Source organism: Paramacrobiotus metropolitanus, unplaced genomic scaffold (genome assembly GCF_019649055.1).
Source record: "Paramacrobiotus metropolitanus isolate TYO unplaced genomic scaffold, Prichtersi_v1.0 Parri_scaffold0000104, whole genome shotgun sequence".
In the NCBI taxonomy this organism is placed as follows: Eukaryota; Metazoa; Tardigrada; class Eutardigrada; order Parachela; family Macrobiotidae; genus Paramacrobiotus; species Paramacrobiotus metropolitanus.
Genome location: NW_026570324.1, coordinates 52024 through 69581, shown reverse-complemented (window position 1 = coordinate 69581; position 17558 = coordinate 52024). Strand labels below are relative to the sequence as shown.

At 49.0% G+C, this 17558-nt stretch overlaps 2 protein-coding genes across 5 annotated transcripts; one reads left to right on the top strand and one right to left on the bottom strand.

The window, feature by feature from the left end:
• Positions 1-3034: 3034 nt before the first annotated feature.
• On the top strand, positions 3035-7450 carry LOC129597415 (BTB/POZ domain-containing protein 2-like). 4 transcript variants are annotated; one of them, XM_055494936.1, is made up of 11 exons: positions 3035-3313; positions 3385-3507; positions 3612-4031; positions 4088-4223; positions 4334-5443; positions 5502-5686; positions 5750-5872; positions 6043-6205; positions 6285-6475; positions 6570-6705; positions 6777-7450. In XM_055494936.1, exons 6-11 carry the CDS (start codon positions 5526-5528, stop codon positions 6876-6878), a joined length of 876 nt encoding a protein of 291 aa, XP_055350911.1. In that variant the 5' UTR covers positions 3035-3313; positions 3385-3507; positions 3612-4031; positions 4088-4223; positions 4334-5443; positions 5502-5525; the 3' UTR covers positions 6879-7450. The 4 variants fall into 4 exon arrangements, with proteins under 4 accessions (XP_055350911.1, XP_055350914.1, XP_055350913.1 ...); XM_055494939.1 differs by having other exon boundaries at positions 3385-3774; positions 3843-4031; XM_055494938.1 differs by having other exon boundaries at positions 3035-3285; positions 3385-4031.
• Positions 7451-12410: 4960 nt separating this feature from the next.
• Positions 12411-13100, bottom strand: LOC129597399 (uncharacterized). The gene has a single exon (XM_055494918.1). It carries the CDS (start codon positions 13098-13100, stop codon positions 12411-12413), a length of 690 nt encoding a protein of 229 aa, XP_055350893.1.
• Between the last annotated feature and the right edge of the window lie 4458 nt (positions 13101-17558).

Here is a 17558-nt window from a genome sequence, read left to right as displayed (position 1 = left end):
GTCACCGTTTATCATCACGGAACACCTATGCTGATATAATAACGTCTGTTCACCCCTGTTATATCAGAAAACGATAGGGAAAGGGAAACCCAGCGAATCCATCGAGAATATTGTTTGTGTTAGGTTGAGTATAAATGAATCCTGGAGTGCTTTATAGCCTACATGGAAAACATTTATGCGATTCGAGTAACGCACTAGTCGTTTGCGCTGCGTAACCCGCCTTGCTGCAGTTCCCAAAAATTCGCTCATAATATTTGCTACAGGCCTTCTCCTACTGGTAGGTCGATTGCGGCATGATGGGGATGATATGTGACGGTCCTTTTTGATCTGTAAGATACGAGTACTATTGAACGTTCACCGCTAGGTTGCGTTGTGCGATTGCAAACTTGTCGTCGGCTGCTCAGTACTGGCAATTTCATTTATTTATATTATTACCTAGTTTAACCGAATCATGTTTTCGGTGCCATTCCTAAATGTCTGGGAAGTAGAGTAATATTTAGTGCCGTTCAAGCTATGCGCGAAATATTATTCCGCATCCCATGGCGTTTTGGTGCTGATGGCGGCCTACGCCAGCGGCACTAGTTTTAGCGCTGCCGCAAGTCTCATTTATGGCCTTTTAACCCCCAATACGCTGTAGCGATAGAAATTTGATTGTAAAGCCAGTTTCTCTATTGTTTACTAGTATTTAAGGGATAATGAAGATGAAAATCTTAATGCTTCTGCACTTTACCGACGGCATATCACGGTCAGAATTATTTTGAGTTAGTTATTTTGAGTTTAGCGTTGCTGCAGCTTGCTCAGAATCTTGCTAATTAATTAATGCTTCTGTTGTCCTGCCCCGCGCTTATGCGCCTCTTGCTCATTAACTTGCTTTGCTCGCTGTTTTGTGTACTTGTGACTCTTGTGACGACCCGGTGATGACTCTTGTGATGACCCTGTGTTGTATTGCTTAACTGAAAATAAGGGGATGACGATGTGTTACGCGAGTACACTCCTAATGACGACACTACAAGAACGATATCGTCAGCAGTAGCGCAAAAGCATAAAACCTCTCAATCTGCTAATGAAACGTTAACACAGCTAAGTCCATTTCTGTAGAGTATTTCGACATTTCCGTCGTCTATTTACGTCATTATCACGATAAAAGCCGCGCACGTCGGTATGACATGGTACAACACATCACAGAATATCGACGCCGATAGTATTAATAATGTCACACTCCAAAAATTATCGCTGTCTTCGGTACATTGAAGTTCGAACGAGAATCCTTCTGAACGGTTGCATCACCAGGTTGCTGCGCAAATTTTTCCGCAATTCGAGTGAGGTGCAACCGGTGGAAGAATAAACACCTACGGGTTTGCGGCAACATGATGCTGCTCTTCCTGAGTATCACCCAGCGTGGTCCTATGCAAGTGATTGTGCCGCTAAAAGCATTGACTATCATCCTTATTCGCTAAATCCCGTTGCCGTTCTTCCCCATTCTGGTCTGGTCTCTGGCAGTCTCAGAAACATCGCGTTTGTCAACCCGGTTTACCATCATGGGAAGCAGGGAGCGCGGCATTAACAGGTTGTGCAGCATAATTGCAGACGATTAGAGATACATAATTCAGTGCCCGGCACTTTATTCAATTTGACTTCATTTGCGATATCTTGCTGGGAATGTTGTTATTAAAACCAATTTCAGCTAGACCTCGTAAATAAAACTGATCGATGTTCTGCATGAGAATTATTGGCTCACGAAGAACGTCGCTAAGACCTTTTAGCCGACTGATTTAGGTGAATTTACTGAATGCGTGTAGTCTCACCGCTAACTACAGAGTATATTTTTGGCGGAGCCGGTTTGAAGGCCGTGTTCTGCTGTTTAACTCTAAGTTGCCATCGTTGTTGTTGTTAATGCTCCTAGCTTATGCCATTCGCCAGAACCCTTCTACATAGGTCGAACGGTTTGCTGACCTTTATATTAGTTGTGGTTTCGGTATCAATTATCAAGCGCTGTCTGCTAAATTGACAAGATCAGTGTGTGCACCATAAACTTCGCGTTCTTTGCTAAAACGTTCCTATTGTGAAGGTAGTTTTAGCATAGAATGCGAAATGGTTGGCACACTGCCCAAATCACCGCTGGTTCTTTTCCGTCGTCAACGTATTTGACATCAATTCCTCCATCACCATTCTGTTTGATATTTGGATATAAAAATTGCCACCGGTATGCCCCAGACGTGAATGTACAGTACATGTCATGTAGAAGTTGCGGCATCCCAGTAAAAATATAAGTGCTTGGTGATGATAGTGGCGGATATAAGTAAGGTCAGTACTGACTTATGAACCTGAGGAGGGCGCATGCGCCAATGAGGGAAACGCCCAACCGGAATCCACTGGAGTTAAAACTGCCGCAGAGCAGAAGAGGAACAAGACGTTTCAAGATACCCGATGACGATTGGTGTGAGAAGGTTGTAGATCGAAATACCAAACTGGGTACAAGAAACAGTATGGAATTCCAAACGCTTCTCAACGAATTTATTAGGAAATGGCGTCTGGCACTACCCTTATCGTCCTTTCCGAATCTACATCGCCAGATCTGCAGTACATCGTTTGCAGATACCGCGTGCATAATGTAGCTGCCGGGTCTCTACTGTAGTCTGTAGATACCGTGCGTTAACAGTATGTACTATAGAATAAGTGTAGATACTGTTAAATCCTTTGCAGTTAAGCAATTACAATTTATTTATTGGGATAAGTTTGCATGCATATATATTCTCATGCTTAATATGTTGTCATGTTTTACGTTTATGTTTTTTGACCCATGATTTTTGTGAAAGCTGTCAAGTGTCAACCTTAGTCAGACTGTGGTGTTGCTGGCTCGTCCTTGTTTACCGGGAAATATGAAATCAGAAATCATGTGCATTCCGCTGGTACATTCACAAATCCTCGTGAGTTCAAGTGCCGGTACTCCAAGAAAAGCTGCAACAGCATTTTGCATGTCAATTTTCGCAGCCATGATCAACTGCAATATTGGCTAGACTGACTGCATCGAGTACAGTACTTTGTTGTCTAGTATATTAATTCAGGTAAATCATCTAACAGTTAACGCAGCAAATGTTAAACTGGAAGCACGGAAATCTTAATTTAAAATTTTAAACAACCATGTCCAACACTGCTGAAACTGTTGAAACGTCTGCGATTTCTCCCGACTGGCGGCCAGAGATCCCGGGATTACCAATTTGTTGAAGCATGTCCTGACCACCGGGCACATGGGCGATGTCCAGTTTTCAGTGGGACGGGATCACGGTGAAGCAAAGATCTTTACAGCCCACAAGTAGATATTTTATGTAAACTGTAGGTTGTAATACAACGAAAATCTCGATAGTTAAGAAAATCCCCCTTTAGATTTATCCTCAGCCTCAACAGCGACGTTTTTGACGCAATGTTCAATGGAGAACTGCCGGAAAGCGGTCCAGAGCCCATCGATATTCCTGAGATTTTGCCAGAAGCATTTAACGTGATGCTCACGTACGTACTCTTAAGGTTTTTTGTTTTTGAGATTTACGTATCGCATTGCCGTGAGCAGTAAAATCCATGGAATAACGTTGCTGGGTACTTGCATCTTGTTTCAGTTATATGTACACGGGTTCAGCCGAGGAACAACTAGGAACAGAGAATGTTTTGCAGACTATTTACTGCGCGGATAAGTACAACTTGCCCGTGCTTTTAAAAGTGGGCCTGAAATTCCTGAACAGCAAGCTGAAGATCACCAACTGTCTGGAGAATTTAGAAAATGTCGGTTTGACAACTTTGCGCGATAGAAGTCCCGTTAAAAATTACTGCTGTTGACCGGTGTCTCACAGGTTAAATATTTGGTGCATGATTGTGCTATGGCTTTTGTGGAGCAGCGCCTGGAGTTTGGTGGATACATACGCTAGAAATATTTTGCCATCGAAACAGTTTGTTGCGATTAGTCAGGGTACACTGGGAATGATTCTGCAACGGAATTCTTTGTCGGTGGATGAGAACACACTTTACATGGTTGTGGAGAAGTATGAGCCGCTGTTACCGGTAAAAATTTCATTGGGTGTAGTCGCTTGAATTCCAGGTGGGCTGCGGAAGCGTGCCGCAAGAATAATCTGGATCTGTCCAGGGTTAACCGGCGTCAGATGCTGGGTGATGCTTTATTTCATATCCGGTTTCCTTTACTGTCCGATTCTCAGCTGGTTAACGGCCCGGCTAAGGTTGATAGATCCATCAGTTATAAAGGAAGAAATGCAAAAATTGCTCTTCGATTTCAAACGATTCCATTAGTGATGTTATGCTTGTACAGCCGCTTATTTGTGTTTTACAGAATGATTTGCTGCTCGAAAGTGAACTGCTGGCAGTCTACAAATATAAGCATGCCAAGAAAAAACCGCCCCTTCCGTTTCCGGTTGAACCGCGCAAGGGCGTGAATCGCCTTTCAGCTAGTTTCCCTGATGTACCTGATTTCCAGCACTTAGATCAGGTGTTTGCTTCCGTCGAAGGCGAAAACTGGCATGCCGGAGAGATTGTAGAAAAAGCGTCATACGGTTTCCTTGTCAAATTAAAAGGACACACGGTTAGCTTGTATCAGTCGAATCAGCTGGTGCGGGCCTCGGATTTCCTGAAGCGAGGCCAGCCGATTCTCTGTAGCTTCCGTCGCATGAACCATGAAACATCTGAGCTGTGCCTTCAACCACATGGGCCGCATTGGAGGTAGTGGCAGGCAGGTTGAAGTAAACTTCATGGATTTGCGTGTAAGTCGCTCGCAAATGGCGGCTTGGAAAATTGCAAACCGTTAATTACCAGGCAAGCGGGATGTCCGGAGTTGTTTTCGGCCTTTCAGCTGTCCTTTGCCTAATAAAATAAAGTTGTTTATGTTATGTGTTTCTTATTTGCTGCATAAATGGACGAAACTCACGATTTTCAAGAAGCAATAACATCAACGATGTAATTGTCTCGATACTAGATCGGTCAAGAAGCGGCATTGTCGTGTCTGCAACTCTGCATTCTTCTGTGTCAGCTGCTTGTCGATTATGTGATTGTAGTACTTATCCTCTATAATTTAACATTTTACCCGCAGTTTCGGTATTGAATTAGTTAATCTTCTGGCATGCCAGCCGTTCGCCGACTGTACAGATACTGTTTGCCGCATCGGCAATTATGGATTACAAAAAGGCAGACGATCATGCAACTGCGTATCATGCTGATAACCAACCATGACGAATCTGGCTGTTCATGTGAAGTACAACGATAGCCTCGATGGAATGCTGGCAAGCATTAACAAGAGAAGTTATATTGTGGGAATCCAGTCTCGATGCGTACGCGCTGGAATGCGGTTCTATGATTATTCAAACGCACACTCTGAAACCTGAAACGTCGTTGTGGATCGGACCGATCGGCTGATTATCTGCTGTAGCACAGATTTACGAGAACAGAAGTATCCGAGCCCAGTTTATAGCAAAGGTCACTGGCCTGCTAAAACTTCTATTTTTCAGCTGCGATTTTGGGTAACTGTAATAATGTCTGAAAACTGCACAACCTCCCGGATTAGCGATTGGCGATGTACAAGCCATGGGATTAGCAATCTCCTGCAGCACGTGTTGGCTAGTGGACAGATAAGCGACGTGAAATTTGCAGTCGGACACGAGCACGGAACAGTGAGAGTGTTTTCCGCTCATAAGTAAGTCACGTTCCAACGTTTCCGTTACGTAAATACGGCACGCAGTGCAAGCTGATCTTCCAGATTTATCCTCAGCCTGAACAGTGATGTTTTTGATGCAATGTTCAATGGGGAGCTAGCCGAAAGCGCTACGGAGCCAATCAAAATTCCGGAGATACTGCCGGAAGCATTCGCTGTTATGCTCCAGTACGTACACGCTGTTGTCCAGACTTTTAAATCCGCCGCGTCGGCTCACTCCTTTAAATTAAGTATTATTTTTATGTATTTAACTTATTGTAATTCATTTGTTATTCTGGTTACACGTATTTGATTATTTTTCTTCGAATACACTCAAAAAGATTTGTTGTTCTTTCCAGATACATGTACTCTGGTTCAACCGAACGGCATCTCCAGACCGAAAATCTGTTCCAGACTATTTACTGTGCCGACAAGTACAACTTGCCGATGTTGCTGGAAGCGTGTCTGAAATTCGCCCGGAGCCAACTGAAAATTGACAACTGCCTAATGTTTCTGGACTACGTAAGCTATTAACTTGCCATATTCGTGTTCAATTGCTTGTAACTACGGATAGCGGTTACCTCCCTTCCTTTGCGACCAGGTCAACCGTTTTATGCATAATGCTGCTACTGGTGTTTTTGTGGAGAAGCGCTTGGCAATGGTGGATGCATCTGCCACCACCATTTTTCAGTCGGATGAGTTTGCTGCGATTGGTCAAGACACACTGACGATGCTCCTGCAACGTGACACATTGTTGGCGGATGAACACACCATTTATACGGCCGTAGAAAGGTATTTCCGTTTAACTTATGACGCTGATATTATCCAAAACTAAACTCCGAAAATGGTCTTACTGCCCGAATTATCAATAATTCTTTGGCTGTAGATGGGCTGCTGAAACATGCCGGCGGAATAAGCTGGAGGTGTCCGGCGTTAATCGGCGCAAAATGCTGGGCATAGCCGTTTTTCATGTCCGATTTCCGCTGCTCACCGATTCTCAGCTAGCCAGCGGCCCTGTCAAGGTTAGTCCACAACAGCGTTTGCAAAACTGATAATTTATTGCGTTTTCTGAGCGCATGCTGTGCTTTTACAGAATGGTTTACTACTGGAAAGTGAAGTAGTGGCTCTGTACCAGTATAAGCATACCATGCCGAACCGTCTCTGCCCTTTCCTGTTGAGCCACGAAAAGGATTAAGCTTCCATTTCCAGCTCGGGGAGCGAGTTTTTGTTTATATCGATAACCAGAATTGGCACCCGGGTGCAGTCGTGGACATTAATGAATCTGGCATTACAGTCATGCTGCACCGCGGACTGATTAGTATAACTACACCAGATCATGTAGTGCGAGCTGCGGATATCTTGAGAAACGGCCAACCCGTTTTTTGTGACGGAATGGAGGCGTGCCACATTACGTATGTTTCATCTCAAGGTGATCGGCACACCATTCGATACGTTCCCTGCGCACCGGCACAGCTTATCAGCGGAGTTCACTTCCTGGAACTTCGCATTGGTCGCGAACAGATGACGGCCTGGAAGGCAGCCAACGGCCACTAGTTGTCGAATACTGGCGAACTGTAACGGCCTGGCAACAGTCTCATGGTTCGTTTTGAAAACACGGAAAACAGGCTGTGCTATCTGCAATCAGTGTTCTCTATAAATTTATATTATTGTGTTTTCTCATTTTTGTAAGATTTTCAAGTTCCTCGTCTATAGATGTACCTACGTACCGGTACGTACAGACGTTCCAAAAAGGAAGTTAAGCAAGCTCCTGCTATTCATGCGTGTACAGATTATTACGCGTCACTTGAGTGATGCCGTTATGAATTTTACTGGAAGTACCATCAACTTTTGTGAAAGTTAGTACGTGACTAGCAGGTTGCCGTCGAACAACAGTTTCGACTTCCGTCTGCTGTAATTAACTTGTCATGCACAAGCAAGCAATCATCATAATCGTTGCTGAACCGCAACCAGAAAAGGAGTTAAATTTGCAGAATGTTCAGCATCGCTTTGAAAACCGAGACGATATACGGCACCGCTTTCTCATGGAACACTGAGATGATGTACTGTAGCCGCGCGATGAGTTTGCACCACTTTTAGATCCGGGCGCTGCCTGCCCCCGGTCCGACAGTGCACACGTTACGTAGAACGTGCTGCAGCGTGTGCGACGATTTCCGTATACCAGACTCTGTGGTGCAAACTCATCGCGCGGCTACAGTAAAGTGTATACTGCACTGTTGATGTTTTATATTGTATAATGCAAGTTACGCACAGTGTATACAAGTAGATCGGGCCAGCCAACGGCATTTGGAAAAACGTCTCAGCTGTATGCATAAATATGCACCTTGTATGCATACAATTTGCAACGCACTTCCCGCACCACATATCAGAAAAATAACCGCCACATTGCTTTACCAAGACCTGATTGATACAAAACAGATAACAGCACAAAATACCACAAACCGAAGACAATACTCATAACTGCAAACGACAACCTTCCGGCCGACCTTGCAAGCAACAGCTATACAAATCATAGAAAATACGTGCTGTCCAAGCCATTCCTCGCTGCTGCATCGCATTCAAAAAACACAAAGCACTATATAACAATGCGAAACCGTTAACCCCTCATCTAAAACCTAAATATGTAAATTGCGGCCGCTCTACAGAATACTCTGTTTGTGGCGAAAGCTGCGATCAATCGATCCAGCAAAACAGCATCAAGATTGCTAAGTGAAAGAGGAACCATGGGTCGCCTCCCAGGCCGTCATTTGTTCGCTACTGATACGCCGTTGCGTAAAGTGTCTCAGCTGTCGTTTGCTCGGATGGGAGATAGTGTAACAATTATTCGGGTATCCATCGAGTGTGCCCGTGACATAGTCGCGTGTCTGACAATTAAGCATAAACTGGACCTCCTGTCCCATGGTCAGGATATCCGACGCGCGAAGGAATGCATTTGGCGCATAGGGCAGTGCACTGTATCCTCCGTCTCGCGACACACTGACCTCCGCTCCGCGATCCCCATCACCATGGCCGGATACCAGTGGTGGTCCGTGGCGTTCTCTAAAATCACTTCCTCTTTGTATGCGTATTCTGCGTAGCCGCGAGGAATGCGGATAACCGAGCCGGTTCGGGGTGTCGTCGAAAAAGGCAGGTCGAGCTTACTGTTGGCATACCGGAACCGGTAAATGTCCAACAATTCGGTTTCCAGCAGCAACTGACTCTGTACAATTAATATCGGTCACGTTGATGCAGTTCACAAACTTCGATTGTTCATATTTCTTATGAGCGAGATACTGAGGAACGATGGACATTACAAAACCTTTAAGCAGTGTCAAAAAACCTGTTGAGGATTTTTCGACTGAAGGCGCTACTAAGAAATTCCCTGTTTCCTTTTTGAAAAACGTAGTGTCGCTGCGGCACCGCAGCTAATATTAAACGTATCACAAGCTATAGGGTACCGTATCTTAACCGCTCTCAATAAGTGCGGCACGCTCAGCACTTACTTTCATTGGCCCGTTGACCAGTTCGGCATCGCTCAACAGCGGAAAGCGCACGAGAAACAACGCATCACCCAACACGGCACGTCGTTTGAGTGAAGACGCTTGTAACCGACGAAAACGTCCGGACGACCAAGACGCCCGGCGGACGTTTTGGTCGTTAAACCGTCCAAACCGTCCGGGGGCCAAAAAAACGCCTGCCGCAAATTGTGCCCACCCAAATGTTTTTGCGTTCTGGTGGGAACTGAAGCTCCTGAGAGCTTTTTCATCCCGGACACATTTGTCGGAGTACCATTGTAGCCCGGGCACTTTGGTCGGAGCACTATTTAAGCCCTGATCCTTTGGTTGGAGTGGTTCTCCGACTAAAGTGTCCGGGCTGAAATGGTACTCCGACCAAAGTGCCCATGCTGAGAACGCAAAAAATTTTGGGTGGGCAAATTTTACGGCGGACGGTTTTTTTTGCCCCTGGACGGTTTGGTCGGTTTAACGACCAAAACGTCCGCCGGACGTCTTGGTCGTCCGGACGTTTTGGTCGGTTACAGACGCTTCTCCAAGGTTTTAACGCCAAATGCCCGATACGTTGTTGATACGCTTACACTATCCGTAAGGCGTAATGAATATCGGGTTTTAGCCACTTTAATAATACTCAGCTAAGAACTAACAAATAACAAGTAAACATAGGCTTATATAACGACCTAAGCCGGAAATAACAGGACATCCAGGGAAACGGCCTAATATCAGACAATCACTCATTGTCAGTACATCTGGCGCACAAGGGCATGAGAAAGGCAAAACCATGGACTATGACCATAAATGCATGACCATAGGAGAAAACGTATATGACCATAGGTTAACATCAGACATGACTAAGCTAGTTATGTAACATTGCCCCCTTCCCAGACGTCGCAGGTCCCTCAAGACGTCAAGTCCGGTTATTCGTACGGTGTAACGGGATGAAAATCCGTCCCACCTCCTTGTCCGGTGGGTTAATCGCTTCATAACCCGGATCCTCAGGAGCACTGACGTATGTCACCGGTTCCGCTACCACAGTCGAACGTCGATGTCTCCGTTCGGCCAAGCGATTCACAATCCGCTTTCCGCATCCAGCTATCGGTCCGCGACACTGAAATACGACCAGCACAATCAGCACTAGCACTACCACCGTAGTGATTGACCCGAATATCGTTTTGAACCAACGTATCTTAGACATTTTCTCAGGTACACTTGCTGACTGCTGAACGTTCTGAACGAACGATTCCACGTTCTCCACTCCGTTATGTTCCATTGCCCCGGCCAACTGGCCCAGCAACTGAAACGTCATCGCATGTTCCTTCTTGGCGGCTGCTTCCAGCAAGGCCCCAGAAAGGTCAACGGTCATCTCGAAAGGCGCGAGTAGCAGCTGTCGGTCAGCATACTGCACCGGCTGCACTGGTCGCCAATCTCCGTCTCTCCAGACGTGAGGTATCCCATGGAAATTCACCGTATGCGACTGCCAGTAGCACTCTTGCCATTTTATCGCCGTGAATCCGTCGCGAGAAATCGTGAAGTTTTCCGAACGAGGCTGTACGCCGCAGTAGACGGTGTTCTGCGCTTCGAACGTCAAGTGGAACGGTCGGCACTACCGTAGAATATCCATGCTCCCGAAGCTCTCCTAGCTCTGACACTCTGTAAAGTGCATAGCACGCGCAGCCAAAATTCCGCTCACTTTCGACAGTGAATGAAGATTTTCAATTTTTAGTCTACTTAACCGACAATCGACGGCGTTAACAGCTTCCGCAATGTGGTTTTCCTGTTCCACAACCGAGTCCATAATCCATTGCAGGTGCTCTGGTAGGTACTGTTGTAGCGTCATCGGGGGTTCAGTAGTTGCGCCCTCCGCATCCGGCGTCTTCTTACCACTCCCGACAGTCGTTGTGGCCTCTGTCAGTGGCAACGGCTTTACGGTACCCGATGATCCTGAAGGAAATCCTGGATGTGTTCCCCCGGCGAATCCCAGCAATCCTCTTTTGCCACGAAACGCCGAATCCCGTCCTGCCCCTCCAACGACACTGCCTCCGGCGGTGTAGTTGAAGTCCTGGAAGAGGATTTTCTCCGCGCACGTCAGCACCACCAACAGCATACTCGTTTCGCCGACAACGCGGAACGCCTTTGTTCCGGTCTGTCCACACAAGCGCGTCATTGCGCCTAGAACGAAATCCATTTGGCGCGCAGTATCGCGGATTCTTAACACACCGTATGTATCATTATACAGTTGACCGACTCGCCTGGTCAGACGAGCCGTTTCACACGGTCTCTGCGTCTGCGAAATGTCGTTCCATACGATGGTCCGGTGTGACAGAATGGCGTAACCGATAGCTCGATCCATTGCCACTTCTCCAACGATACTCATGATCGGGCACGTTTTGCATTCCTGCTCCAGGGACAGCTCCTTGATTTCACAGTTGTAGGTAGTGTACGTCTTCGTAGAGTACCAGGCACCCTCGCCCTTGGGTTTCCGCTGTATAAGACCACACACTACCACGCTTCACCATCGAACTCACACCGCATTTGAATGTGTTCGCCATGACCCCAAAGTCGCCAGCTGCTAACGGCTTCTCTTTCGACGACTTTGTCGTGTCCGTCCAGCCCAGGAATCCTTCCTCGATGTGCAAGGTCTGCTCCCATGCACGGCAGCTGAATTTTTTGAACACCGTTCGAGCCTTATCTTCCCTGTAGATATCGTACTTTACCGGGATGAATTTGATAGACGACATATTCGTCCGGCACTGATCGTATCGCTCAAAACTGACGACTCCGACATGCCGTGGTGAAGAGCAGTCGCACACAGCAACCTCCAGTGCTGCGACTAAGGGCTTAAACAACAACACCAACAGCAGCAAGCCGTAAAAGTGCTTGTATGCACACGGGTTATACCTGTCCGCAGTATCCGGTTCCCTACGCTCACGACCCGAGCGTCGCAGTTCCGTTTCCGAGTTTTCACGAGTCAACGGCGCGAGTGTCTCCGCCTCCGCCGTTGTCACCACCTCAGTTACCATAGGGGACTGCGTCTCCGGCACAACAGGTGTCACCACGGGGGCCGCAATTTCAGGGCCGGCCATGAGGTCGGGAGTCGGCTCCTCCTCCACCGCCGTCTCTAGGGCCTCGTCTTGGGCCACTGCGTGCTTGGGACGCGCGACAGGAATCCGTCCTTCGCCGTCTTTACCCTCGAAGTCAACGAACATCTCGTTGCGATCCTAGAACAGCTTCATCTTGGACACGTGGGTGACGAAAACGTTCCTCCGTTTCCGAATCCCACAAGTTTTGACTCCATAGTTCACGGGCGACGTTTGCCTAAGCCCTCGGTAGGGACCGTAAAAACGGCTGAGTAACTTGGCCGCCTTACCGCGCTTTCCGGCAGGGTTGAAAACCAACACGTAATCCCCGTCCTTGTAAGTCACTTCCGGGTGATCGTCGTGGGCGTAGAGGTAGTTCTGCTTCCCCTCTATGCGCGCATTCGCCTTGGCATGAAGCGCCTCCATCCGCTCTCCGACATCATACAAGAGCGCATCAGCTACCGTCGGAAAGGCGATGTCGACCGGGTGCGTCGGCTCCCTTCCGTACAGCAACTTGAATGGCGATTCTTTCGTCGTGTCGTGCTTACTGGTGTTTGTTGCGAACACCACAAACGGCAGCACCTCGTCCCAGGTGCGCTGTTCAGCGTCTATGAACTTCGACATCATATGCGCAAGCGTCTGATTGTACTTTTCGCACGAGCCATTGGTTTGCGGAATATATCCGCTCGTCGTAACGCGCTTCACCTCCAGTATCTTGTAAAGGTCACTGGTCAGCTGGTTGACAAACGGTGTCCCCTGATCTTTCAGGATCCGCAAGGGAAACGAATGCTGCAGAAACACCTTGAAAACCAAGAATTTCGCCACCGTCATCGCACTCTGGACCGGGAATGTGCCTGCCAATACATATTTAGTGAAAAGGTCAGTCACTACCAGGATATACTGGTTTCCACGCTTGGATCTGGGCAACTGCCCCAGAAAGTCCATGGCGATCATCTCGAACGGCCGCTCCGGACAGAACGACTGGATCGGTCCGGCCGCCTTCGTAGTCAGGCGGTTTCGTGCCTCGCACGGCGCACAAGACGCCACGTACTGCTCCGTAAAGTTGATCGCTAGAGGCCAGAAGAATCGCTTCCGCACTCGGTCCCAGGTCCGGGCAAACCCGAGTTGTCCGCCCATGGGATCATGATGGAGAACGCGAGCACCTCAAAACGTAACGCTTTCGGTACGGCTAACAGTAAGTGTTTGTCACCTTGACTCTTCCACTCGCGATAGAGCAACCCGTCCTTCACAGCGTACACCTTCTGAACGCTCTTCACCGAGTCCATCTGCTCCATCACTTCCTGAATCCAAGGGTCGTTGGACTGTGCATCCAACATCGCTTGCGTGGTGAGGCCCGTCTCCTCACGCACCTCCATCACAGCCAGCACACCGTTCTCCGTAGCCGGTGGGTACCGAGACAAACAATCTCCGTCGGCATGCTTCGCTCCGCTCTTGTGTCGAATCACCAAGTCGAGCTCTTGGAGTCGAAGTGCCCACCGGACCAAGCGCCCACTGGGAGACTGAATGTTCACCAACCAACACAAGCTATGGTGGTCAGTGATGACCGTCACTACACGACCTAACAGATAGTAACGAAACTTATCTGCGGTCCAGACGATACCCAGACACTCCCGCTCCGTGATGCTGTAGTTCCGCTCCGCAGCGTTCAAGCGGCGGCTTCCATAAGCCAGCACACGCAAGACACCATCGGAATCCTGCTGCAGTATGACCATTCCAATGGCGTATCCATTGGCGTCCGGGTGAATCTCCACCGGTCGCGATACGTGAAACTGACCCAACACTGGCGACGAAACGAGACGATCCTTCAACGCCTCGAATGCCCCTTCCTGCAGCTGCTCCCAGACGAACGGCACGTCCTTCTTTGTCAGCTCGTACAGCCGACAGGCCAACGCCGCATGGTCTTTGATGAAGCGCCGGTAACACCCGGTTAGACCGAAAAAAGCACGTACGGCTTTAAGATTTGCGGGAACCGGAAAATCGGTATGGCACGTACCTTTTCAGGGTCGGCCACCACGCCTTCCCGCGTTACCGTGAATCCCAGCACATTGACTGTCGCTTTGAGAAAGTGACATTTCTCTGGTTTGAACATTAACTCGATCTCCCGGCATCGAGAAAACAGCGCCTCCAATACTTCTTCATGCTCCTCTAACGTAAACGTCGCGATGATCACATCATCAAAGTAGACCGTCACGACGCCCTGAACGATGAGGTCCCCCACGATTGTCGTCATGGTACGCTGGAAGTACGATGGAGCATTCTTGAGCCCAAAGCACAATACTTTCTACTCGTAGAACCCCATGGGCGACTGGAAGGCTGTCAACGGCTTAGACTCTTCCGCTAACGGCATCTGCCAGTAACCGGATACCAAGTCCAACGTGGAGATATACCGTTGCCAGACAACGCCTGCAAACAATCGTCCACACGCGGAAGCGGGTACTTATCAGAAATCGTTATACTGTTAACACCCCTGACGTCATTGCATAAGCGCCAGCTGCGCGCATGATCCTTGCGCGTCAAGACAATCGGACTAGAACAGTCGCTGCGGGACGGTCTAATCACACCCTTGTCAATCATAGCGCTAATTTGCCGGTTAATCTCTGCGACTTCCGGCGGGGCATACCGGTACTGATAGAAACTTCGGCTCCGTACCCGGCATCAGGTCAATACAGAACGGCTCTACCTTAGCCTGACCCATCTTACGGCCCTCAGTATGAAAAAGGTCACCGTACTTCTCAATCAACTTAGTTATTCGACTCACCCCGTCGGTAGTATCCGCATCCCCAATGTCAAGATCCGAAATAGGACGGCGCGGCCAGTCGTGCTCCCACATCGTCAGCTCATCCTCCGGAGCATCTGGATCGCCATACTTCATGAGCTGATTCACCCGTGGTGTCGTCAGCATGGATCCCTGATCCGCGGTCATCCGGGCGCACAGGGCCGCCGCCGGCATCATGACCGCCTCCCGGGCGGGGCTGCAAGTACCGTCACCATCGCGTCATCACATCCTCCATGCGTGACCGTGGTACCATCCTGCCCCACGTACAAGAGCGCCGCACTGCACACATCCACCAGCCATCCGGGTTGGCGCAGGAAGTTGCATCCCAGCACGCACTCGTATCCCTCGTTGCTGACATTGTCAAAAACACAAAAAGCCACCGGCAGCTTCTGGTTTGCTACCGCAACATCGAGTACGATCTTACCCGTTATACGGATCGTACTCCCGTCACCCAGTTCTAAAGGCATCATCAGTGGGTCCGGCATGACATCCAGCTTCCGCTCCAAGAAGCCCCGGTTCACAACGGAGAAGTTGGCACCGGTGTCCACCAAGGCACGTGCAGCCTGTGCGTTCAAGGTCACATCCACGCACATGTGCGTTCCGAGCACAGCATGACGACCTTCGCTCCCATCACCAGACGTACACATCATCGTGTAGAGAGGGCGCTTGCACGGAAACTTTTCCCATAATTGGAAACATCCGTCATCTGCCACAAACTCATGCGACAGAAAATCTCCGCTTCAAGGTGGACGTAATTCTTTACTGTGTCTTTATGAAATTTAAACTCAATATCAATCGACCTGTCGCGCCATTTGAATCCATCCTTGCTGGTAATATCCGGCACCTTTATCTGGATGCTGCGCTTCAACACCGTGTTAACCTGTACTGCCACACTGGACGTGCCGCCCGTGCACAAGCCGGCCTCCGTCTGTGTGCCTGCATGCAGCGCGTCCCCGTTTACTGAAGCGGTGCTGTCGGCTGATCCACGCCGATTACGCGGTTCACATACTGAGTCGGCATAAATGCTGATCGTATCGGACTCATCGGTTGACTGCGCTTCGTCCTCCACTTCGGCCTGATACACGCGCAGCTCATGCGCCGCAGTAGTGTCCTAACGTTGACTTCGGAATGTCGCGCATTCAATACACCCGAGGCACGTACCTGCTGACACCGCAACTGGGTATCCGTCTATCATACGGTACACATACTCGCACGACGTTGCCCCATACGCCGCACGGCCGGCATCCGCCCCGTACATAGCGGCCAGCGTGGCTGCCGCCTCCAATGTCTGGTCGTCCCTGGCTGTACGGTCCATTGCGCCTCCGCGCATCATCCGGAGTCCCGCCCTCGGCGCAGCTCCCTTGGCGTCCTTCGACAGCATCGGATAATCCCGGAGCAAATGATCCGTTGCCCAGCAGTTCCAGCAGGACTTATCTTTACGTGGTGTGGTCAACACGTTCCCGGTTCGTGCCGGTTTTGATCCGTCGCTGTGGTTGGAGTCAGCAGCGGTTATTTTAGAATGAAATTCTGGCTTATCGCTGCTTCGACGAAAATGGGTGTTGGCACGCTGATCTGCCGCCTGCTGTCGCTGGATGACCTGCTCCTGCCGTCGTAAAAACTGCGCCGCCTTCTGCAGGTTCGCGAAGAATCCTTGAGGCGTCTTGGTTGCGGAGGTGACTAACATCTTGTCGATCTCCGGGTAAAGTCCGTTCCGCAGCTTCTTGAGGACGTCCAGGTCATCCCTTTTGGAATCGTATTCATAGCATAGGTCAACCATGTCATTCTAATAACCTCCAACGGATTCACTTTTCTGCAACTTACACTGACTAATCTTCAGCTTCAGCTGCAACTTCCAGCCTGCAGTCTGGAAACGTGCCAGCAGGGCGTCCTTGAAAGCCTTCCACGTCGTGTAGGGCTTCATCCCGTCCTCCGACACCGTGTTGTACCACTGACCCGCATGGCCAGTCAAGTACACTGGGACTTGCGTCAGTTGCTTCGCTCGTCCCACTCCAACGTCTGCGCAACAGTTCGGAACCTACGAACCCACTGCGCAACCTTCTCACCGGCTTTCCCTGTGAACACTGGCGGTCGCACGTCTTTCGCTACTGCTAGCGATCACATCACGTCCGCCAAATCCCGGGCATTCACAGAAATGGCCGAGGTCGGCCGCCCACTTGATACGTCGCCTGTCGCCGGCATCGTAGTCCTCACAGTCGATGACTCGCTCACAACCGGTTTATCTTCGTCGTCCGATAATAGGTTGGCAAAAGAATCACCTTTCTCCTTAACTGACATAAGACTACTGCCACGATACGACCGTAATAAAGGTCACGGTATTCAAACTGCATTCGGCACCAATGATACGCTTACACTATGCGTAAGGCGTAATGAATATCGGGTTTTAGCCACTTTAATAATACTCAGCTAAGAACTAACAAATAACAAGTAAACATAGGCTTATATAACGACCTAAGCCGGAAATAACAGGACAT